This window comes from Anser brachyrhynchus (assembly GCF_964034855.1).
Source record: "Anser brachyrhynchus genome assembly, chromosome: 2".
Classification (NCBI taxonomy): domain Eukaryota; kingdom Metazoa; phylum Chordata; class Aves; order Anseriformes; family Anatidae; genus Anser; species Anser brachyrhynchus.
The window spans coordinates 115,232,592-115,257,453 of record NC_137695.1 but is presented as its reverse complement, the minus strand read 5'-3'; the positions used below and the strand labels follow the sequence as shown (position 1 = coordinate 115,257,453).

Here is a 24,862-nt window from a genome sequence, read left to right as displayed (position 1 = left end):
CCCAGCGCCGTGCCCGGGACGGGCATTACCCAAAGAGAGGGAGGGAGGGATAAAAAAAAAAAAAGGTAATTAAAGTCGCCGCTGCCGCGCGCGGTCCCACCCTCCCCACCGGCCGGCTCCTCTGGCAGACGGGAGGGGACCGAGGGAGACGGCTTTCCGCGCAGACACACCGCCGCCGCCGCGCACTCCTCGCCCCGCCGCGCAGCGCAGCGCAGCGCAGCATGGCCCCCGCCGCCCCCCGCCTCGTCCTCGGCCTCCTGGTGAGTGGGTTAGGGGCTGGCACGGGGCTTTGCGATGGCTCCGGCTCCGAAAGCCCCCTTGCGGGGTTGAGATGGGGCTGGGGGTCCCGTCGGAAGAGGGGAGCGCTGGGGACCGGGCTCCGGTGGCAGGCGCTGGTGTCGCCGGTTCGTGGGGGGGAAAGCCGAGCACGGCCCGGTTTGGTTCGTGCGTACCCTCCCCCGGGACCCCCAGCGCCCCACCGGGGCTGGCTGCGGGCTGGAGGAAGCCAGCGCTTTCCCCTGCCTGCCTTCCCCCTGCTCTGCGGGGGTTGGTGCGCAGGAATCGGCTGCCGAGAGGCTGTTGTCGGGCAGAGAGTGGCGGAGTTAATTTTTATTTCATTTTTATTACGGTCTTTATTTTATGGATGAGTGGAAGTAATTTGTCGTTGGTTTCTTGCCCCCTTCCCCTTTATTATCACCGCGTTCTTAGAAAGAAGGCAGATGGTACTTTGAGCTCAGGAAAAAAAAAAAATCAGTAGCATTGAATCACTGATTTCATTATTTTTGCGTCATTAGATATGTACATTTTAATGAGAGTGGTACTATTCCAGATGCGCTATGCGTTCTTGCCTTTGCTAAGATATTCATAATAAAACCCAGAGAATCCCAAATGAGTTTATTAATTCATCTAATTAAAAAGAAGACGAAATTCCACTGTCAAGTAGGGGAAAAAAAGCCTGCACACACCCAAACCTAAAAAAAAAAAACCTAAGGTGTCGTCTTCATATAAAGTGAATGGACAAAAACTTATTTTTACCTTGCACCTCCTTATGTCTTGATATTCACAAATACCTATTTCTTAAGTTTGTTTAACTCCAGTAGCTCCTCATACTGACATCAGGTTAGCTTGGTATTACTGATTCAGAATTACATGCTACTGATTCAGAAAATATCTTAGAACAATGCAGCAAAGTTGTATGACTTCAATAGTTTATAAATTTATACAGTAACTATCAGGAGAGAAGGTTTTATTAAGTATCTTTCAATAAGGAAAATGCCTTTTAAGACATAAGCAAGGATGTTTAAAGTGTTTTGTGTATACATGTTTTTATCTGTGCGTATATATGTAAGAAACAGTATGAACTGCTTTTATTATACAGACACAGCATTTAAATTGCTTTAATGCAATCATTACACTCCACATTTCAACTCAATTTTTAGCTGATCTTAGTTTTTATAAAGATTGATAATGCCTTTAAAAATTTTAAAGTATTTTATTTAAATAAGTTAATATATAAGTTAATTTAAATAAGTTAATAAGTCATTTTTAGAATTTCCATTAGCTATTTACTTCTTTATACCTTTAATCCTAAGGAGATGTGCAAAATAAAGTTGACTTTCCTTTTTGCTAGACTTTCATCCTGAAAGAATAAATGTACTTAAAAGGATGAATACATTTATTCACATTCTCTGTTTCTTTGTTGAATTGGTTGTGTGATTTTTGGATTAAAATTTTAAACATATGGATAAAAACTAGACAGAAGATATACATCCACACACACGGAATCTGAGGTCAGGACTAAATTAGTGTGTGCTGAGTAGTATCTTTGTACCTCTATGATTCTTATAAGAAGTTCTGGTTATCTGGTTAATGCATCATTTGAATTTTGAGAAGGACCTCGTTTTGTAACTGGTTTTATGGGAGTGGACTGCTGTCATGCACAACGTTTTATTTATGTCATATCTAATTGCTGAAGCTAGATTTAACCAGTTGAGAATGTACTTTGAAGATGCAAAGCGATATGTAAGTGCAAGTGTTGTCATGTGGTTTTAATAAGACACTTGTCCCTTTAATGTTAGGCATCGCCAAGGTTTTACCAGATTGAATTAGATGGGTTGAACCTTAACGCTCGGGGGCTTTGAACCTAAATTGACCAGGAGTGCTATTGGAGGAAGCATACTGTGGAGCTGTACTTCATGTTTACAGGAAAGTAGTAGTGTAGGCGACATCTTGTCTAAGAAAAGTCAAAGTCTCACTGCTGATGTCAGTGCTGCTGTGATTTTAGAAAAAACCACACATTGTGTTGCACAGTACCTGTCTTTTTGGCTGAAGGGTGTTTTCTGGATCTTTTGACTAGCTACTCTTTCAAAAAAAATAATTATAAAAACAAACAACAACAGAACAACAACAAACAAAACAAAGACAGCTTCAGTAACAGTAGCTATTATTCAAAATATCATGTAATTATTTCTTTTTCCTAACTGCATTATTTGTTTTCTAGGTATTGAGTTTGTGCTGTGATGCTTGCAAGAAAGTCATTTTTCTTGTTCCTTCTGCATTAGAGGCTGGCACGTTAGTTGGCAGAGGTGAGAAACTGCAGGATGCCCATCATAACAATAAAGCATTGTACCTTTTCTGGAGATGCTGTTCACAGTAGAGGAGACCTTTTTTTTTTTTTTTCTTATTTTAATGGAATGAATGGATGACTGGACAGCCAGTTAAATAGCTGGATCAGCCTTTTTTAAGAAGGATACGCCCTGTATTTGTTACGGATTTGAACACTGACTCTTTGCATCCATTTGACTTTTGCGTAAACAGCTATCGTCAGCTTTCAGTATGTGCTTTAAAACTAGAATGACAGAGTTTAATGTTCTCAAAGTTCGGAGTTCTAAGGCTTAGTATTTAAATATGTGGCTTAATATTCCAAAGCATACCTATAAACCACGGAGTCATACGAAGAAGTCAATAAGTCATTTGGATAATGGGAAAGGAAAAAATAAAACAACCCACACAACCAAAGCACCCAGAAGCTGCTGCTGTGTGACCAGTGTGAAATACGTCTGTGACTTCTCGGCTGTGCTGGGGTGCTCAGGACACATGAGGAGACGAGCTGGAAAGGCATCCTGCATGCACACCCGGCTGGGAGAGTGCTCCTGGCTGGCTGGGTGTCTGTCTCACTTTAAGCTGACCTGTCTCAGTTAGGTTGATAGAGAGGCAAAGGGGAGACCAAAAAACACCCCATCTCCTTTTTTTCCTGTCTTTGAAAAGCAGCTTTTAAAGGCAGGGTGTGGGAGCTGCTATCTCCTGTGCTGCCTGAGACTGAATTTGAGGCTTCAGAGGTACCCTGTGTCAGTCCCAGGGCAGCAGAGGTGCATTCCCCAAATTTCTACAGAATGAACAAAGCCAGGAGATTTGTAATTATTCATAATACCAGTGCTCAGAAAATCTAACTCTAAAATTGAAAGCTCATTGACCTTCCTGTTAAACTTTACAGTGAAAGGTTACAGCTGTTTAAGTTTTTGTGCATTCTCAATACTTCTCTGTTTATATAAATCAATTTTCATTTATTTAAAGTAAAACTTCTTGTTATTACAGTGCCATGAAAGAAATTGCATAACACTGAACTTAAACTTTCCAAACATTTAACGAAGGCTGTGTAGCTTGGGTGGCATTCCTTAAACATGTATTGAGAAAGGGTAATACATTTTGCATTGATATCAGGGATCACAGCATGACAACGAAATGAGTCATGATTTTCCTTGTTGTTAAGAGGTTTTATATATTTCTGACTTACGTGATATGGACGAGAGACTGTAAAGAAAAAGATCCCACAAAGCTGTGACATACTGAGCATAATGTTGACTCACATAATGATCGCAAACGAGATCTCCATTCTGGTATTTTTGGAAATACAGTGTTCTAATATGCAGCAGTGCTATAATATGCACCTTAAAGTGAGGAGGTTATAATTCTGTGCAGTACTAATTTTTTTTGTTCACAGATTGGCAAAGGTGAGGAGTCACTGCAATACTATAGGAAGTCTATTAAATGTTTAATTGTGCAGTTAAAAGAAGGGCTTAAGAAGAGGGAGGAAGAAAAAAAGCCATATTTAAAATTATACTTCCTATCAGTCTTTACATTGTTGGAAGATAAATTAAATTTCTTTTATTAAAGATATCATCTGCATACGTGGGGCAAAATTTTGAATCTAATCTGGAATTTTGCACTTGGCTTTAGTAGCCATTTTTTTTTATTTTTTATTTTTTTCGTAGCAAGACCCAGTATACTATGATACCATTAAAAAAGTATTGAAGCATGCTAGTACATAGTTCTCTTTATTTTAAAGCCTTTTGATTTTGTACACACACACAGCATTTTGGAATTTATTAAGACAAGAAAAAGGATATTTGACTTTGAAAACATGACGCTAACACCTCCATGTACTCTGCAAGGGTGATTTGTGTAGAGTTTGGACCTCTGGCCTGCATCTTTTTCAGGGTGTCAAATAATTCTTTCTTAGTGTGATGGTGCTGTTGCAGTTCATTATGATTATCCTGATTTTGCCTTTTTTTTCCCCCAACTGTAGTGAAGAATTACTCACTGATGAACCAATTTGAGTAAAGAGCGAAGTGTATTAAAATTTATTTAAGCCACAAGTTTATACCAAATACAGTAAAAATACTTAGGGGGAAAAAAAAAAAGAGGAAGCATGTAAATTGACCTTACTTGGTACTTCCTGTCAACCCTGTGGGACTCTGTCATGTATATATTTAAAAAATGTCAATCATTTGTTCTAGAGTTAGTCTGTATCTCTCTGATCAGTCTGCCTCATAATTTAAAGGCCTTTGTCCTCCCAGGACTTCTAAATCACATAAAACCAGTCAGTGCTTTCCTCCTGAGGGCAAAGCTTCCAAGAAGTAATAGCTCCATTGGGAATTTGCATTAATTAATCATATTCACTGATTTTGTGGGCCATGGAGCACAAGATAATGCCTACTGATCCAATAATGAGCGTGTCTGCAGTGCTTATTGCATTTAAACTTATAAGTTTGTCTCTGATGCTTCAATAATTTCACTAGTGGAATAGAGTCTTTTTTGAAAGATAGGCATGAAGCATCCATGTCCTTTAGGAGATACTTTTATGAACACAGTAGTGGAAATTCAAGTAAACTCGGTCAAGTCTGAGTGCATAATTGGGTACGAGAATCTATATTTGAGGAGCTTACTTATCAAATGACTGATTCTAAAAAACTCCAAATGCCAATAAATATCATTTTAAGTTTTAATTAGTGAATGATTTTTCACTTCGAGAGGTATGTTATTGTTTCATTTATTGTTTACATCTTTTTTTCTTACAGTTAATTTGAATGAGTGTCTTCAGTCTGCAGAACTTATCAGTTCCAGTGATGGGAACTTTAAAGTTCTGGAAGATGGCTCTGTATATACCACATCTGCTGTTTCTTTGTCTGATGAGGAAAGAACTTTTACCATAGTACTTAAAGATATTCAAGAACATGTAGAAAAGAAAATACAAGTCAATTTGGTGACAGATGAAAAAAAGGTGGGCCTCTAATTCCAAGGTACCTTCCTTATTTGGGTGCAGTTTTACAGAATACAGTTTGACATTGGGTAGCTCTAGATGAATTGTTAGAATTCAGGCAGAGTACTTTTCTGTAGTGTTTTTTTTTTTTTTTTTTGTAGCAGTTGTGATTACAGTGTGCGTTAAATCAGCAGACTTCCATTCTGAAATGGGAGATGCTAGCAAGGAGCTTAATCAGGAATGTCAAGAATTTTAAAAGCCATATATGAGGCATCCAAGCAGATTTTATTTATGCAAATTACTACAATGAATGAAAACCCTCTTAGAATGCTATAGGAAGTATAATCGGGAATGAAGATCTTGGAAAAACAAATGGTCAGTGGGAAAAATGGTGGGGAGATGGAAAAAGCAAGGACAATAGTTGATCAAAAATGTACACAGTTAAGAGTATATTCATATATCTTTATCTTCTAGACCCAGGCACAGAAGACCAGGCAGGCTAGAGATACAGTTCTCAAGCGAACCAAAAGAAGATGGGGCCCTATTCCATCTGTTATGATGGAGAACTCCCTTGGACCTTTCCCACTACAAATTCAGCAGGTATATTTTATATGGATCCTAATTTTATGGCACAAGCTACTTTTCTATGTGACTTTCATGATATATGAAGAATGAAAGTGAGCTCTCTTGTGTTCTCCACTGATGCCAGTCTTGCTATTATACCCATCTTGTTCTGTTCATTATGTATCTTCTGATCTCATACGTTAAATAACTTATGACCATAATAGTTGGGATGAACTGGAAACCTGTAAAAGTTGTAACAAGGAGGAGGCATACTATGAGAAGAGAGCTATTCTGCATGGAGGTCAATGAAGTGTGTAATTTAAAGAAAAAAATATCCCAAAACATTGCTTAGAAAAAGATTGCATAGACGTGGGGGGTAAAATTTTACCTACTTGTCTATATCCTTTTAGGTGTTTGTGGTGTATACCTGTAAAATTGAAGACTTAGTATGGCCTATGTTATTAGGAAAAGTTCTTACAGTAAGAAAACAAGTAGGCGTGGAAGAGAAATGCAAGAACTACAGTTATCATGGATGCATCTAGCCTTCACTAGATTACAGAGTGGCTGGTAGCAGATGTGTAGAGACAAGTGTAATAACATAGTCTGTACAGAGCAATCATTCTACTAATCTTATCTTCCTAACTTCTGGCATTTGGTAGGTAAGGAAAGTATTTGGGGAGGGGGTTGTTTATAAGTAGATAACTGCTGATGTTACCTCCTTAGTGCCTGTAATGAGATGCAAAGAGGCTATCTGAATTGGCATGTCTCTGGACTGTGCTATAGGTTGTTTTCTTTTTCTTTATTTCTCCCTTGCTTTTTCTTCAGTAATTACAAGCCATATTCTCAGTGAGTGCACTGAAACCAAAATCTTTTGAACAAAGTAAGAAGCAGTCTGTATCTGAATGTACCTTGTGCATGCAGTATTCTAGAGAGAGTAAATTTTAAAATTAAACTTTTCTATGCACACTCTCGTTTATTTAGTTGTTCAATAATGCTAAACAATTTCTAAGTTTGAATTAATTATCCCTTCTCATGCACCCACATTATAAAGGAATGCAGTCACAAGGTGAGCTGTTCTCCTATTCTGTGAATCTTAAGATGGTAAAGAAGTAGAAGTAAATTGAGTTTTATTTTTGTTTTTGAAGAGTTCATGCTTCTGCTATGTGTGATCATGAAAAGGCGGAAGAATATATGAGAATGATGCTGACGCTTTCCTTTGGGCTTAAAAATTCATTCTTTGTAGGTCCAGTCAGACACGGCTCAGAACTACACCATTTATTATTCTGCAAGTGGACCAGGAATTGATCAAGATCCAAAGGGTTTGTTTTACATAGAAAGAGAAACTGGAAATATCTTTGCTACTCGTGCAGTAGACCGTGAACAGTATCCAAGCTTCCAGGTACAGGCCTAAATTGTGTTAAGTATAATATATTTTTTTTATTTCTGTCATGCACACATTTGAGAGTTGGGTTACAAGGGAGAAAGGAAGCAGACAAGATCTATAGTCAGCTGTCTGTTTAGAGTAGTATCTCTGGTCTTCGAGAGATGAAACCAGTGACAAAGAAATACCTGGTCATGTAGATCTTGAGAGGAATTTTGTTTTTCACTGCTTAAACTCTAATTACAACAGTAATGGCAGTGAGCTACTGAATTTACATCACTTCTAGGAAGAATTTGAAGTTATCCCAGAGTTTTTCAGGGAGGGTCGGAAAGGTCTGCATAAGAAACCGATCATGACAAACTCCAGCCAGCTATATTTTTCGAGCCTGTTTTTCTCAAGCTGCTCAATCTTTGTATTTTGTTAACAAGGTACACTGCTCTCTCTACTGGCTGAGAAGTGTAAGAAGGCAGATAATAAAAATAAACAGCTCCTGAATAGCGAGGTAACTTGCAATACCTGTTATTTAATTTCATCAAATTATGTTATAACAGCCAGATAGTTTTATTACTATTCTTGATTTTATTCTAAATAGTAGTAATTGCATCTAAATTTTTGGTAACGCTGATGTTGTTTCATAGACACCTCAAAAAATTGTGTTCGGGAGACTTGGGAAAGATGTTTGACAAAGTTGACAGAAAAAAGGAAAGTGATTCAAATACTTCTAGTAAGGGGAAAGATTGGGAAGCACTCACAGTTTTTGTGTAGCTGTCATTAGATAGCGGTCACTTCTCCTTCCATGTGGGTGAAAAGTCTCGTCTTGAGAATTGTGTGCTTGACACTCTGTATTTCATTTTGTTGACTCCTCCACCGAACTGAAAGTATAATAATACCACATGGTGCTCAAGTATGAAGTGAACTACTGAATTTCTGTCTTACAGATCATTTGCTTTGCAAGTACTCCAGATGGTTATTCACCAGAGGTACCACTTGTGCATACAATCAGGATAGAGGATGACAATGATAATGCTCCATATTTTACACAGGAAGTTTTTGAGTTTTGTGTTCCTGAGAACTCCAAGCCTGGTAAGAATTGTTTCAAACTGGTGAACACATTTACTGTTACTCAGCTCAGTTAAGTATCGATGTGATCCTGACATTTTTCAGTGGGATTTCCTGAGTAGTGTTTCTTTACATCAAAGGCTGAGTTTTCAAAGGGCAGCCCAAGATTTCTTAACAATTAGGAATTTCAGAATGTCATCTCAGTAATAGTGAAAAATAATGTGTAAAACAAATGTTTTAAAACTGAGATGATTCGGTGTTCTTAAAGCAGTTTAAGAAATTCAAAACATTTCATTTTATCCAGAATCACTTATCTGCATTAAATGTTTAGATCGCAAAGCACAAAACAGCAGTTCTTAACAGGTAAGTTTCCTGAAAACTAAGTTGGCAGTATTCTAAGGTCTAAAACACTTTTGATTAAGCCTACAGTGTGTGTCCAAGGTGTTGAATTAAGGTAGGACGTTTCCTGGTTAGGGAAGGCAAGATAACACATGAAAGGCTTGTTTCTGCCCATACCCATGGACAGGTAGGGATTTGCCTGTTGCTGAGTTCACGTCAGTGTAACAGAGGAGAAGAGTGGAGAGACAGGTGGGGTATAGAGAACAAGTAATGGAAAAACAGTGGTTTGCCATTCCTTACCATCTCTTAGACTAGGGGTGCAGAGTGAAGGGGGGTCTAATTTGCTTCACAGACAAGGTGGCAAACTGCCTTCACATTCACCCCCGAAGCACCAGTTGCGTTTCGTTCTCTGAGCTCCTCCACTTTCGACTGGGTGAGTTATGGTTTCAAAGTGAAGTCTAGAACCACTCAGGCTGGGGATGCAGGACAGCAGCAAGCCCCAAGGGGCGGTGCTACAATATGGGCTGTGTCAGAGATCACTGAAGTTCCTCCTCATTTTCCCTGGCAGCTCCTTTTCATCTGTATTTGGGATGTTCAGTTAGAAGTCATTGGCAGAAACTCTAGCTGAAATCAAGACTTCTAATATTTCTCTTGATTATTCTTTCTGTTCATTTGACAATTGTGATATTATTTAAACAGAAATATCTGTTCAAATAATTGTTGCCTATTTATAGATTTTTCTGGAATTTAAAATTGCTATGTTGTATTTACAGGTGTAATCGTTGGAACGGTGACTGCAGAAGACAGAGATGAGCCTTTAACTCTGCATACTCTGTTGAGATACCGCATTGTGTCACAAAACCCACCAATAATCCCAGCATTTTCTTTACATGGTGAAACGGGTGTCATTAGTGTGTTATCGCCACAGCTGGATAGAGAGGTGATCTTTCCTTGAAGCTTATTTAGCTGTGATCTAGTGCACACAGATAACTTCCTAACTGAATTCCTGTCATGGGAATCATCAGACAAAACATTTGTTACCACTTGTATTTCTCTCTCTGAGGAGCTTCCAAAGCTTACAACAGAGTTTGTCCAAAATGTTTCTGCATGGTCTACCATACTCTAGCTAAACTTGGCAGGGAGACTGCCTGCTACTCCTGTTTGACACCAAACAGTTTTCTCTGGATTCCTACTCTTTCTCTGTTCATGAATCCCATGGCCGCTGTTTCCTCCCAGTCAAGATCTACTTGAGGTGTTCCCTGATTCTTTACAGGGAAGATGAACCAACTTTACTGGAAGTAGTCAGTCATTCTGCACTCAGCAGAAATATCTCCAATATATAAAACCTGAACAATAATACAGTGTTTCTCAAAACTTATGCACAAACCATTTATTGTTATCGGATATCTTTCAAGTAAGAAGATCGAGGAGATTTTACTTTTTAACATGTTCAATGTTTTTTGGATAAAAGGTCATGTGAGAGTGTTTACATTAGAAAAACTGACAGGCATGTGTAATTCAAAACAATATTTCTTGGATAAGACATACTAGAAAATGGCTGCAGGCACATATTTTTTAGGATAAAAATAATTGCATTCTGGAACACTTAGTCACTTAATGGCTGAAAATACGCCCTAGTGGTGAGCAGCAAAATTGTATGCTCAGAGGTACATCACTAAGCTTCTTCAGCAAGAGAAAAATGCAGTGACTGAGTATCACCACGACTACTAGGGTCACAGAGACCACTGAGGGAAGAAAAGCTTGAAAAATGAGTCCACTACCTGTCTTTTAAAGAGAAACTTATGAAGTGGAACAGGAGCTTTCTTTTCTCCACCCAGGAAACCTAATGCAACCTAATGCAGTTATTCAGAACTGGGTTTACTCTCTTCATTTTCAAGCTCCCTCTTTTGTGCCCAGCTCCAGCTTCCCTAGGTTGTTCAGGTATTTGTAAGGCTAAGAAAAAGCATTCTGCTGTTGCCATTCCAGTCACTGATTTGAGTGGGCTACTTATTGATGGTTCTGTAGGAACTGCTGAGGGCACCCTCTTTCTACATCATATATCCCAAACAAAGGCTGATTGCAGGAACGTTCATTGAAATAACAGGGTGAGAAATGAAGCTTAATAAAAAGTAGCCATGGACTGAAGCACTTTATCAGCTGGAAATCCAAAAGAAAACTGCCACTCCAATGGGGAGGGTGAGGGGGAGAGGGATTGTGAGGATGGATTAGGGGATCAAAGCACATCATCTGTGTCTTCCAAAACATCAGATACTGGAAAACAAAGGTGTCTGTGGCCATTGTGGGGAGCTTTGATACTGGGTATAGCTTACAAATTACTGACAGATGCCGAACTCAGTGCTACTTAGCCACTGAAATATATTTTACTCTTTTTCCTTTTGGAAGTAAACGAAAATAGCTCCAAAGCAAACTGTCATATTTTGTAGGGGACAGTGATGAGTTTGGAGCAGAGTTGGGGAACAGGAATAAAACATTTATTGATGTGTGCAACTGATTAAAAAAAAAAAAGTGTGTTAAAACTTCTGTATGCTTGTATTCTTTTCAGCTGGTGTCCACATACACTTTATTAATTGAAGTGAGAGATATGGGAGGTCAACCTTTTGGTTTGTGCACTACAGGAACAGCTATCATTAAAATTGAAGATACAAATGACAATGCACCAACTTTTAAACAGATACAAGTAAGTTTTCATAAATTGTCTGTAAAGAGTAAAATAGATAAAAACATACCACCTTTCTAATATTCCCAAGGGCGCGCCATCAAGTATGATGCCTAGTGCCCCAAGACAGTTCATACCAACATAGACCTTTGTGAACATGGTTGTTGTGTTATTTGGTAGTTAGACTTATTGCTATATTAGTTGTTGTGAGTCAATGGCCTTATTGGGAGAAAACGAACGTTATTAATTCATTCACTTCTGCAATACGTTATCTCAGAAATCCTGTAATGTAACCATTTTTAGGGTGGGGACAGATTCACTCTGAAGCATTTCCATGAGCCAGTTATCTTTGACCAGCTTTTGGCTAGTTGTGTGTTGTTAGTGTCAGTGAAGTAGATGCAAGGATTTCACTGAGAATTTCTTTGTTATTCTTCTTCTATACATGAGTAGTATTTAAACCACTTCTTCACCAGTAGCTATAAATCAGCCTTATGTATTTGTTTACTGCAGCCATCTAAATTATCTTCCCTTTGTTCACATTTTAACTTAAAAATGCTGGCTCTATCTTTTTTTTTCTTTTTTTTTTTTTTTCACGGAAACAAGGGCCTTTAAAATTTCCCTTTTTAGGACAGATTATATCTCAATAAGCATATATACAGCTAAAGTGCTGTGGGACACTGGTATGAACCATAACCCATGGCCTCTTTTTAATGCTGTGCCTTGATGACATTGTATGCAAATTAGCATCTGCAGCTGATGTTAAATAAGGGAGCTGTGCTAATTTACCGTTCCTGGAAGGAGAATTCCAGACTTCATTATGTCATTGATTGCTGGGAAGTAAAAGGGAGCTTTGCTGCCTGGACAGGGTTCCTGTTTCAATCAGGGTTTAAGTACAGTTGTCTTCACCCTTGAATTGTAGAACAGCATTTTCTGATTTAGGTTGATTTTTTTGTTCTTTTGATACTTCCAAGTACGAAACACAAGTGGAGGAAAACAGAGTGAATGTAGAAATACTGAGAGTTTCTGTTGTTGATCTGGATGAACTTGGTGCGCCTGGCTCCACAGCTGTGTATGAAATCATAAGAGGAAATGACGATCGCTCCTTTGAAATTACAACAGACAGAAACACAAATGAAGGAATACTGTGTGTTGTTAAGGTAAGTGAAAATGGGACTGCTAGAGCAAAATTTGTGTCTTCAGGTGTTACTTTTAAAACCAATAACCTAGACCTAGTTTTTATTCAAAAAAATCTCTATCAAGCACATCATACTTTATTCCTATTCTGAACTCTATTTCTAAGCAGAGTAACACACTGCAAATGAGGCTCATGTGTAATGCATAACTGACAGAATTTGCATAGCTCATCTTCCAGACTACTCCTCCTTTGTGTGTTCAGAATTCAAGAGTCTCCATTTGCTTTATCATCCAGCAGAGCTTGGTGCTTTTTCCTGATTCCACAGTTTGAATTGTTGATACTTAGGGATGTAACTGAAGAATGCTTCACAGCTGGGATTTTAACAGAAGTGGGAGCATGGCCGAAGAGGAGAGTGATGAGCACCTCCTCCAGCCTTGTTCTTTCTGGGAGTTGATTAAACTTATTACCTTGTCTTAAAACTATCCAGGCTTTATTTTGAATGAGTTTAGATAGTGAGTTTAGGTGTGCTTTTCTGGGTTGCAAGGGAGTCCATGTACATGTAAGAAGTTACTCTTATACCTGGTACTTTGCAGGTGTGAGACAGAAGGACCACTCTACCTGGACTCCGGCACATCCTTTTGTCTTTTAGTGCCTCTTGTTCGTTATCTGCTAAAACTGTGCAATAGCAGGTAACTTCTAAGGAGCAGAGAAAATTAATATTAACATTTGAGGATGTAAGTCAGAAGGCTAAGCTATGTCCGTGGTATACTAATCCAGTTGAAATTTCATGTATTTAGTGTAACTCTGCAGTAGACCAGAGAGTATTGTAATTGCAGGATATAAATAGCTTTACTGGCATAAGATGTCCTTTGAGAAGGTGTCTGGAGAATTGCATGTGTAGATACAGACTGATCAGCCCCACAAGTTAAGACACATTTGAAGTGGGTGAACTCTTACTAGGAAATAAATGTAGGTGCTAACAAGAAGAGTGATTGACTTGTGCTGGAAGGAAGATATTCATAGCCTAAAATAATGGTCAGTTAGGTATGGGAGGAAAAAGTCTCAGGCCACATTTAATTTTTATGTCAATTCTATTTGTGATTCACTAGCAGAGTATTAATCTGAAAATATCTAGTGATGCTGCTTACCTTATTAGGGATAGTTCCTCTGGTCCTTTTCTTTGACTGATTTAGAACTTAACATTTTGGGGTTTCTTTGCTTGTTTAAATCTTATCTCTTTACTGTGTCTCAAGCTGGATGTTCCGGAAGCTGTTGTGTTTTGTAAACAAATGTCATACAGTTTTACCCATTTAATAACTGTTCTGTGAAAACAATGCCCAACTTTGTATTAGCTTGAAAGAGGGAAAAAACACACACACACAAAAACCTGTGTTTCAGGGTCTGGACTATGAAGGCGCCAAGCAAAGGATCCTTGTGATTGCAGTCAACAATGAGGCACCCTACATGCTGGCACCACATTCACAACAAGTTGTCCAGAGCACCAGCACTGTCATAGTGAATGTCTTAGACGTGGATGAGGGGCCGGTGTTTAAACCCTGTTTCTTCCGCATGGACGCTAGTGAATGTGATGAGGTTGGGACAAGTATTGGGAAATACCTAGCAGAAGATCCAGAAACTGGAAATAGTGAAGGCATCTGGTATGAAACAATGTTATCTCTAGTTTATTTGGAGTAAAGCATGGAGGGATACAAGAAAGGGGAATGTTGATGCTGTGTGTGTGTGTGTGTGTGAACATAAATACCTGTATCTATGTGTGTATGTGTATATAGGCATAAATATATGCATGAGTACGTATTTGAGATCCTTACCTAAACACAAAAAAATACTCTTAACAGCTACAAGATAGCACCTGGACAGTGTAATTGGATCAACATAGATGAAAAATCAGGTGAAGTCAGAACCATTAGAGCCTTGGACCGAGATCTAGGAGAAATGAAACGAGGTCAATGCAATATCACAGTCCTCGCAATAGACAGAAGTGAGTACTAAATGTTGTCACCTTTATATGTAGTCTATGAAAGATATTTATGTGCAATTTTAACTTAGGGGCAACTATACTGGTTCAGGCCAGAGGTGCATCCAGTGCATTGTCTTGCCTTTGGGATGACTATCAAATGCTTAAGGAATATTATACAGCAGGGCATGCATATAAGAAAACAGGGCGAATTCTCAGTATTTTCAAAAGTTATCTGCTCCCATTTAAAGCAGGGTTGCAGTAACAGGATTGTATTCCTTTTATTTCCTGACTAAATTTTTGTTTTAAGTGATGTCATGTAACAGCCATGAAGTTGACAACAGAGAAAATAGAGAGAATTTTTCAAAAATAAGTTGTCCTTGAAACTCTGACTGTTTTCTCCTCTTTTTGGTGTCTTGTTTCTGGAAACCTTTAAGTTGAAAGAACCTGTAAGAATAGCTGTATTCACTGATATGTGTTACTGTGCACTTATCCTCAGTAGGTCTATGTTCTGTAATAGTGTTCACATTATGTATTGCTGAGGTACAGAGCTCTTACAAATTACTCTCATTATAAGGAGGAATTGCACACTCAGGTTCTTATTCTGAAACAGATTTTGGTCCTGACTTAAACTGAGTGTTTATTCTTTCTGATCAATTTAGGTATATGTGCTTATTGCAGGGAAAGACATGGTTTCCCTGTATTCCTCAATATCACGTAGTCAAGATGACTAAATACACTTTTCACATCTAAATGCAAAAAATGTAGCAAATAGATTATCATGCTTTTAATTTTAAAATATGATCAAAAAAAAAAAATAGATTGCCTTTGTAAGTCCAATGGCAGGATTTATTTTTAGCCCTTCTGTGCTAAAGCAGGATTGTATTCCTTTTATTTCCTGACTAAATTTTTGGAATAAATTTAGAGCACTTGGAATAAAGAGCAGACCTTGAAGTAGCTTTACAGTTGAATAATACAACTCTGTCCAAAGCTTGGATATAAAAATTACATGTATATTACAACAATTGAATTGTTTAGAACATCTCTTGTATCTAAAATAAGTGTGATATAAGCGTCTGCAATTAGGCATTTCTAGAGACAGTTTTAAAAAGCTGTTTTGATGTAATTTCACTGTAATGTATATACTAGCATTGACCATTCCTATATTGGAAAAAGTCAAATTAGGAGGGAGAGCCCATTCAGTTCTTACATGTAGGCTTTGATGTTGTAGTGTGTTTCATGGCTGAATCCTGCTACTGCATGGTGACAGAAGGAAGAGGACAGAAAAAAGTACACTGTATCCCAAAGTGTTTGCCTTCCCAGGGGAAGGGGAAGTATGCTCTAGGGAAAGTGTAATGTATTTTCTCCTTCCAGGAGTAAAAATGCTGGAGTCTTTATCTTTCTGCTGTTGACTCTCAGTTTGGCTTAGCCTCCTTGACCCCAGATTTTTAGGCTCCTTGTCCTCTCATCCTCCTGTTAGACAGTTTGTGTACCCACATAGATATGTAAGAACAATAAAATATGTTCTGTCCATATACACAAAATGTGGAGCTTTGGAACCTTTTTCTTCTGTATAGCTCTTTCTTCTCTTTGTACCAATACACATTGGTGCATTTAACTATGACCAGATCATACTGCTGAGAGTAAATGATTTTCAAAGCAAGTCAAGGAGTTTCTGTATGGGATCCTGAACTGCATAAAAGCACGCACTTCATGAACCTGCAGCTGCAGACTTTCTTCTACCTGCTTTGTCTTTTCTGTTTCTTTTCCTTCCTTTACTCATTGTTGCAGTCTTACTTGAGGACAGCACATGAATAGGAGGAAACAGACTGCAGCACTTTCTTCCCTGTCGCCTGAAAAGATGAGTTCCTTCCTAAGCAAATATAAGAACTCTGCAGAAGCAGCCAAAAGAAACCTATGAGAAGTTCCTATCTGCTTTTGGCTAAACCAATAGCTTCTTTCCACCTGAATTCTCAACCTGGATATTACAGTTGATGATATTCATGAAAATTGGGACTAGAAATAAAGAGATGAATGAATGTTTGACTATTTTTACCATTTAATTCTCTTTTATTTTATAGATGGCAAAACAGGCACTGGAACTCTGCAAGTTGTCATCCAGCCTTGCAACAGGAATTTCCCGCGAATACTTAAAACTGATTATATAATGTGCAGAGACAGAAAACCTATCTGCCTCACTGCAGAGGATGGTGATATTTCTTCTTACAGTATGCCTTTTGTGTATCGCGTGACTGACCGTAACTTGGCTTCCTCATGGAAGATAACACGACACAATGGTATGAGACTTCCTCCTCAGTTAGCTGTAGGTTGCCAGAGGCAGCTGTGGGACAGCTGCCTTGGGTGGACTGTGAGATACCTTGATAAATACACATTGGAAACTGGTCAGTAGAGCTGATGAGGTAGACTTGATCATCTATAACAGTCCCTCAGTTTCATTTGCTGTATGGGAGATCAAAAGTATAACATGAATAAAGGGAAAACACTGAAGAGAAGAGGTCTTAGCTGTCCTGGGTTTGCAAAAGTTAGCAGGGTGGTACTGTTGGCATCACAGAGGCAAGGAGATGGCTACTATATTCTGCCTCTTGTAGCATAAACAAGAATTTGTCCTCAGTTTACTTGGGTCAGAAATCAGCTGCTGTCTGAAATTGTGATGTAAAAAGATTGTGTGTGAGAACAAAAATCAGTGTATTAAATTGGATCAACACCTCTGGAGTAGAAAGTATACGTTCATAATTTCATAATTTGTACAGAATTTAACAATGAAATAGCCAATACTCCAAATAAAAGTACAACTTTTTTGAGGCTGCTGTTACGGTGAAGGACTGGAAAACTGAAACTTTACCTCAAATTGATTAGAGCCAGGTTTTTCTTTTTTAACTACTGCTGACAGCCAGCACATTTTAGGTGAAACAGAGATGGATAAAAAAAAAAAACAACAAAACAACAAAAAAAACCACCACAACAACCTCCAAACATTACTACCTCTCTTTATATACTTATGTTAATTTTAAATATTTTCATAGAAGTAGATAAAGGATTTGCTAGAAAAGAAGTACCTGTTCTCTAAAATTTGCTGATACAAAAAGTTATAGCTGGTGGTGGTTTCCTGGTGGGTGCTGTATCAAGAGCAGCATATATGTTTGCTACCAAGTTGTCATGTGTAGGTAATTAGCCTGAAAAGGATCTGATTCTGAAGTGTCTAGACAAACATGCACTAGTGAAAGGCAAAAGACAGCAAAGTCTGAGACTGAAGACATCTGAGAGTTTCAAGGTTTATACTAGGCAAATTTAAAAACAACAAAAAAAAGAAATTAAAAGGGACATACAGTTTCATGCACCTCAACATAAAATAACCATTATGTACAAGATAATCATTGATGTATGTATTTTTACAAATGATATATTTTCCCCTTTAACAATGACCAGTGACCAGGTATTTTACTAAGCAGAGCAGCACACTAAATGGATTTCACTTCCCACTGAATATAGTTATTCCCATTGGATATAGCAACAGAGCTAAAGAATGGAAGGGGATATGCATTGAGGTTTGGATTAATTTTTCCAATCACACTACTGGAAGTGCTTCTAATAAACGTCATTGACAGTCTTTATTAGTAAATGTAAATGGAGTTTCAGGCATTGTTAACGGTATATTTGTTTTTGTCTTTTTTACAGAGAAGTCTGTGTATCTTTCACCAAGGGGTGATATTCCATTTGGAATATACACTATTCCTGTAACCGTGTCTGATAAATCAGGAAAGCAAGGAGTCACCCAAATAACAGTTAACTACTGTAACTGTGTTATTCCAAGCGAATGTGAAAGGATGTCTTATGCCTCCAGCAGTGTTACTCTTGGTGTATGGGCCATCCTTGCTATGATCTTAGGATCACTACTCTTGCTGTGTAAGTATACTTTTTATTTTAACGTTGAGTGCAAAACACTTCATTTTTACAATTAGCTGAGAATGCCCAACTCAAACTTGATTCATATAATCATAGAATGGCTTGGGTTGGAAAGGACCTTAACGATCACCTAGTTCTAACCCTCTGCCATGGGCCGGGATGCCACCTGCTGGGTGGCATTGGGTGGTGGGCTGCCCAGGGCCCCATCCAACCTGGCTTTGAACACCTCCAGGGATGGGGCATCCACAGCTTCTCCGAGAGCCCATTCAGTGCCTCACCACCCTCTTGAGTGAAGTGTTGTGGGTTATCTTTTTTAAAGATACTTCATGCTTAAGCATTTAAAAAGACTAATATAAGAAAATTAATTTTCAAACAAAATTAGATACCATTTTGAGGTAAAGTTCAGAGTATCTTCATCCCTTATTTCCTCTCCAGTAATCCTGATTACAATCTGTGGTTGTTGTGGCTCTGGGGTAATGCGCAGGCATGTGACTGACGATTGTGCCAATCACAACTTAATCATTTCAAATACGGAAGCTCCAGGAGAAGAGGTGATGGTAAGTTGTCTGTTTACTTCAATGTAGTAATATAATGAAGATTCTGCATTTGCAAATAAGTGATTTAGTAAAGGAAATATGCAATGAACGCAGGAATCATTGATGTGCTTTGCTATTTTACAAGACTTTGAAAGCTCTTACTTTAGGTGATCGTTTGTACCATATATATTTAAAGATATCCTGTGGCTGTTATTCCAGGAGCCTCTTCTCAGCTGTTAATAATTCTTCCAGACTTTAACTGATTGGTTGGAAGTTTCAGGTGAATATTTTAATCGGTCTTGTAATTTTCAACAATGAGATTAGATGGAAGTTTACTCTTTAGCCCACGTTGAATATGTGCTTATAGCAAAACATTGTTGCTGTTCCTTGGAGAAAAAATTTTTAATTTAGCCAATAATTACTTTAGGTGTCACAAGTACAATTTATACTTTTTCCGTAAAAAATGAACCCAAGTGTAGTTGATTTTTGAGTCAGTGGCAAAAGTATTGAACAGTCCATGTTCACAAAATATGTTCTTGCTTTTGGTGACTAAACTATTTCAAGATTCAGTCTGTCATGAACATAGTCGGGCCCAGGTCTGCATTCTTATACAAGGACTTACCTCTTCATACTGTTTCCCTTCTCTTTCCCTCACCCCTTGACTTTTGCCTCCTCAGAAAAAGGTTACTTTAAAAATATTTAGCTTACTTACATTAGAAACCAAGACAAACTATACTAATTGTGACAAATGTCGTATTTGTTATTGCCTATGAAGCATAAAATGTAGTGCCATTATAAATTGATGCATAATCTTTAATTTATATGATCCCGTACTAGTTTTTCCATTTTTCATCTGGTATGCAGATTTAACATAGAATAAAATAGAATGAAATTTATGAATATGACTATATATCTGGTTTAATGGGTCACAGGTTGTTAACTTTGGAAACCAAGCATTATTTTATGTGATATTTTGAGAAACTAACGTATATGGATTATAGTGCATCTTTCGTCAGGATAAAGATTCAGTTGTTGGATCTCGTATCATATCTAATTGCAGATTATTGTTTTCCACTTGTCCTAATATCCCTCTCCAAAGACCACCCATTGATTTTTATGTATGAAGTGCTAAGGATGGCTTTTCGTTCAAAATGTCACTGTGCAAGACTGAAAACTTGAGTTTTCAGTATTGACAGTTCCCAATTGCTGAATTTTACAAATGCAATAGAAATAAAAACAAATTAAAGGTTTCTCCACTATTACTGTTTTTATTTTATTTTATTTTACTTTATTTTTTTTAGGATCACAATATAATTCCTCTACAAAATACAGCTGATCAAGTAGGATGTGGAATAAAAACAGGAGATCAACAAACATTTGAAATGGTAAAAGGAAGAGGTCATACCCTGGAATCAGTCAGGGGAGGTGGACATCAGACTCTGGGATCAGTCAAAGAAGGAGGAGGAGGACAGCCTGTGATGGACACATGTAGATACTCTTACTCAGAATGGCATAATTTCACACATCCTCGTTTAGGTGAAGTAAGTATTCTGACTCTAAGTTTCCTGCAGTGTAGGTTATGATAAATGTATGCAGACTTCTCAAGGAAGATGTGTTTGGGCTAGAAAGGTGTTTTTTTGCCTTTTTTTTTTTTTCTTTTTCCTTTTTTTCTTTTGATTCTCTGCCTCCCATTTTGGAATATGACTTTCAAAAAGTCATCCTTTAAATATTTTGAGACATAAGCATAAATGACTTTCTCTTGGCTTAAACTATAAACAGTATGCTATTTTACATTAGAGTATTTACTTTCATTAATAATATTAACCTTACTCAAGCTTTTGTGAGTTTAGTTTGCTTTTATTCTAACTGCTTGCTCTGTACTAATTTAAGACCTGATATTTATCTTAGCAATGGTGTAGGAATGTATGTACAGCATTAGAAATATAGTTACTCCATGCTTTGGAGATCAGAAACTCTACTTGCCTAGCTGGTTACATGTAAGTCAGTCGTTCAATTTTGAGTGGATTTTAGTTGTTTGACAGGTTATTTAAACAGGTTCTTCCTCTATTGTTGTTACATATGTGATTAGTAGAAATTATTTCTTTATTAAATATTTATATTTTATAGTCTTACTGATATAGACCAATCATGTGCATTTTTTGTATATAGGAATCCATTAGAGGACACACTCTGATTAAAAATTAATCAATGAAAGGTAAATCAAAAGAAATTATTTTTATGCAATATGTTTAGGATAACAATTTAAGAAAATAATAAGGTGCGTTCTCTTCCTATGCAGAAGGTGCACCTATGCAGACAGGATGAAGAACAGAAGCATTCTGAAGATTATCTCCTTACATATAACTATGAAGGAAAAGGATCCTTGGCTGGTTCTGTAGGCTGCTGCAGTGATCAGCATGAAGAAGAGGCACTTGACTTCTTAGATCAGCTGGAACCTAAGTTTAGGACATTAGCAGAAACATGTGTTAAAAGATAAATGTGCCTTTCACAGTGCTGAAAAAAAAAACACCACACTGTAAATAAGTGGCTGTCCTACTTTTGTGACACTGGGTATTTTGGAATTGAATGCAACAGATTCTTCCACTGCTTGTTTTCTGGGGGAGGGGTTTATCAAAACTAATTTAGAGTGGTGAGAGTGTAAGTAACTCTTACATTAAATGTATAGCAGATTTTTTTAGTCTCTACTAGACACGTTCCATCAAAAGTAAGGGATTCAAACCGTTTTTTCTTTAGACTATGTTCATATAGTAATGCTAGTTTCTTTTTAGATTACATTTCCTATTCTCTGTGATTGCTTAAAATGCAAAACTTAGTGCTGTTAATGATTGATTCAGCTTCAAAATTTTATTGTATTTGGCTTTGGAGAAGGAAAGCTTTTTTCACTCACTGTTCCTTTGTTTTCTTTTAATTCTGTAGAAATAAAACCAAAAATATTACTGGTGGATATCAAATACCTTGTTAATTTTCAGCATATATGAATGAAATGTATATGAGATACTTCTCATTTTTCACATAAAAAATACCAATGACTACATTAGAAAATTTTATATTTTGATTGAAAATTAAATATATATATATATTGTATATATGTAAAATAATATTCAAAAATATATTTTTCTCCTAATGGGTTGCTACCCATCAAACTTGCTATCCTAAGGGATTTATGGCATCAACACATAGGATATCAGCATTGTATGCGAGTATATATTTTTCTTATAAGGAAATGAGAGATGAAAAAAATCAGGAAACAGGGGTAACTATTGTACTTTAAATGAATACAAGACAAATCTCATGTTTACTTGACATAAGTTTGTACCTCAGTTTCTTGTGAGTTTTAACATGGCATCATTATAGAAATGAACATTGCCAAGAGTTTTGTCCAGCATAGCTACCACTACCTTTTTTACTTCTTTTAGCTGTGGATGTCATGAGACTTTCTTTCCATAAATAGAACTGACAGAAGATACAGCCCAAATGGATTGAGCATGTACTGCATAATAGCATGTTTCAAAGATAGCTCTATTTGAGACACAAAAATAGCACCAGGATAAAATGTCTGTTTAAAGCCTGTTATGTGGTGGTTGTAGAGGTATGCATTTTCACAGATCTCTGGCAGAAATTATCTGAATCCCATTTGTTGTTTTACTAGATCAAGCATACATATACACTATATATATATACAAAACTCTGTAATATATATTGCAAATGACAGTAGTGTGACCTGAGTATTGTCATAAGCTATTTCTGGAATTCAGCCTCTGCTTCCCCCGTTTTGTATGTTTTTAATATTTGCACTCCTGGTTAAGTACTCTATCCTCTGTACTCTGGGAATTCTCTTGTGCCTTAGAAGAACGTCTTCCTGCCTATGAGAAAGACAAACTTGTGCAATCACTTATTTCTGTATCTGTATTTCTGCTTTTAGGATTTGCTTTGTAAACGTGAGCCTTTGGGAGATACTCTTAAAAATGTACTGTAGCTTATTCTTTGTAAAAGAAATTATTTTGTAGCAACAAAGAGTCACGCTACCCTCAAGTCCAGTGCACAGCTGTTGTTGACTTCCAGTGATTGAAGTTCATTCCAGATTATGGTCAGTGAAAACCCATAACAGTATAAAAAGTTAAAGTTATAAGATATTAAAACCTTCTTCCTTACACTGTAAATGAGCTTCAGACTATTTATGGTAAGAATTAGCTATGGTTATTAACGTTAAATGTATTTTAGTCTATTATTTGAAACTGGAAATGAACTACATTCACTGCCAGCGAGTGGTAAGAGTGATGGTCACCAAGAGCAAAATTTTAGATGAGAAACAAGGTGTTATGAACTTACATTATGAAAAAAACGTTAACGCTTTTTATGGACACTCTTCTTCTTTCTCACTAACATAAATGAGTTTTGCTGTACGTTTAGGCAGACCTGTGGCTGGTGCAAGTCAGGATGGCCTTGCTGATGTCAGTGAAGCTGTGCTGATTCATTCCGGGTGAAGATCTGTCCCCTACTGATTTCCTTAATTCTTTCTTGTCTTGTATCTTCAGTTATTGGCTATACACTTTTTAAGGTAATGTTAATATCCTTTTTCCCCCCTTTTTATTATTATTATTTTTTTAGTTATAAACATCCTGTAATTCAGAAGGACCTGAGATAAATAACAGAAATGCACTCCTTTTGAAAATTACTTGGGGGGTGGTATAGAGAAACCTCTAGAAATATGTTTTCTTTCCTTATAAAATATACTAGTAGTGCTATTTGAAAGGAATAGACTACATTTATTTGAGCTTTAATGGGCTATTTTAAGTAGATGGTTGCCAGCTTTCCAGCTCTGGAGTTGCAGTAATTTATTGAAAGCAAAATAATGTTTTCTACTCGAATTTACATTCGATATATTTTTTTTCTTTTACATTTCAACAAGAATAATTAGTTATATTCATTTTTTGTCCATTTTTAAACAAAGCACAAAGTTGGAATAACCCACTTGTTTGTCTGTCTTAAAAATTAACTATCTATTTTTGTAAAACTAAGAGTAGAAAGGTAATTGAGATGCTTTAAAAAGCGAGCTGTAAAAATACTATTTTCCGTGTTATCTTCTAATCCTGTGAATGGAAACTTGGCATAAAGCATTACAGTTTATAAATACTAAGTACCAAATAACATTTGTATAAAACTTACATTTTGAAATATTTCATTTGTATAATTCACTGTTTGTTGTCTTGAATCACCTTAAAAATTGTGAAAATTTGTTCTCTTCAACTAGATCACATCCAAACCATGTAGTTGTGTAAACAATATCTTAACATCATGTTCTAGGAATATTTTGTACAACAGTGATTAATAATTTTTTTTGCAAAATAAAAGGAACTTCTACAAAAACTGTTCATTTCTTCATAAACTAGTTCATGTACAAGATAAACATGCAGATTTCTCCAGAAGATTGGATTTTTAAATTTTCATGTGTTTTTATGATGTTATACTACTGTAACACTAGGAGTATTTGTCCTTGCAGCATGAGTAGTGGTGAATTTCAGCTGTCCAGTTGTTTTGTGTGGCTTTCTTAATGCTTATAAAATCACAGAACACAGGGTGAATTCAAGATCTGAAAACCACGAAGTGTTAGTCTTGTCATCTCACTGATGAATTGCAAAAATACACAGTGCCTGTTTTCAAAACCTCTTCAGGAACTGTAATGGCAGCAGATAACCCATACTTTAATGTTCA

General features: G+C 37.1%; 1 protein-coding gene across 2 annotated transcripts; it reads left to right on the top strand.

The window, feature by feature from the left end:
* On the top strand, window positions 1-24,517 carry LOC308189934 (desmocollin-1-like). 2 transcript variants are annotated; one of them, XM_080580591.1, is made up of 17 exons: window positions 1-260; window positions 2,501-2,585; window positions 5,358-5,560; window positions 6,014-6,139; window positions 7,347-7,502; window positions 8,423-8,567; window positions 9,656-9,822; window positions 11,446-11,580; window positions 12,531-12,716; window positions 14,093-14,352; window positions 14,551-14,693; window positions 16,751-16,966; window positions 18,366-18,593; window positions 19,029-19,150; window positions 20,431-20,670; window positions 21,299-21,344; window positions 21,429-21,566. In XM_080580591.1, exons 1-16 carry the CDS (start codon window positions 222-224, stop codon window positions 21,332-21,334), a joined length of 2,487 nt encoding a protein of 828 aa, XP_080436717.1. In that variant the 5' UTR covers window positions 1-221; the 3' UTR covers window positions 21,335-21,344; window positions 21,429-21,566. The 2 variants fall into 2 exon arrangements, with proteins under 2 accessions (XP_080436717.1, XP_080436716.1); XM_080580590.1 differs by lacking the exon at window positions 21,299-21,344 and having other exon boundaries at window positions 4-260; window positions 21,429-24,517.
* Window positions 24,518-24,862: the final 345 nt, after the last annotated feature.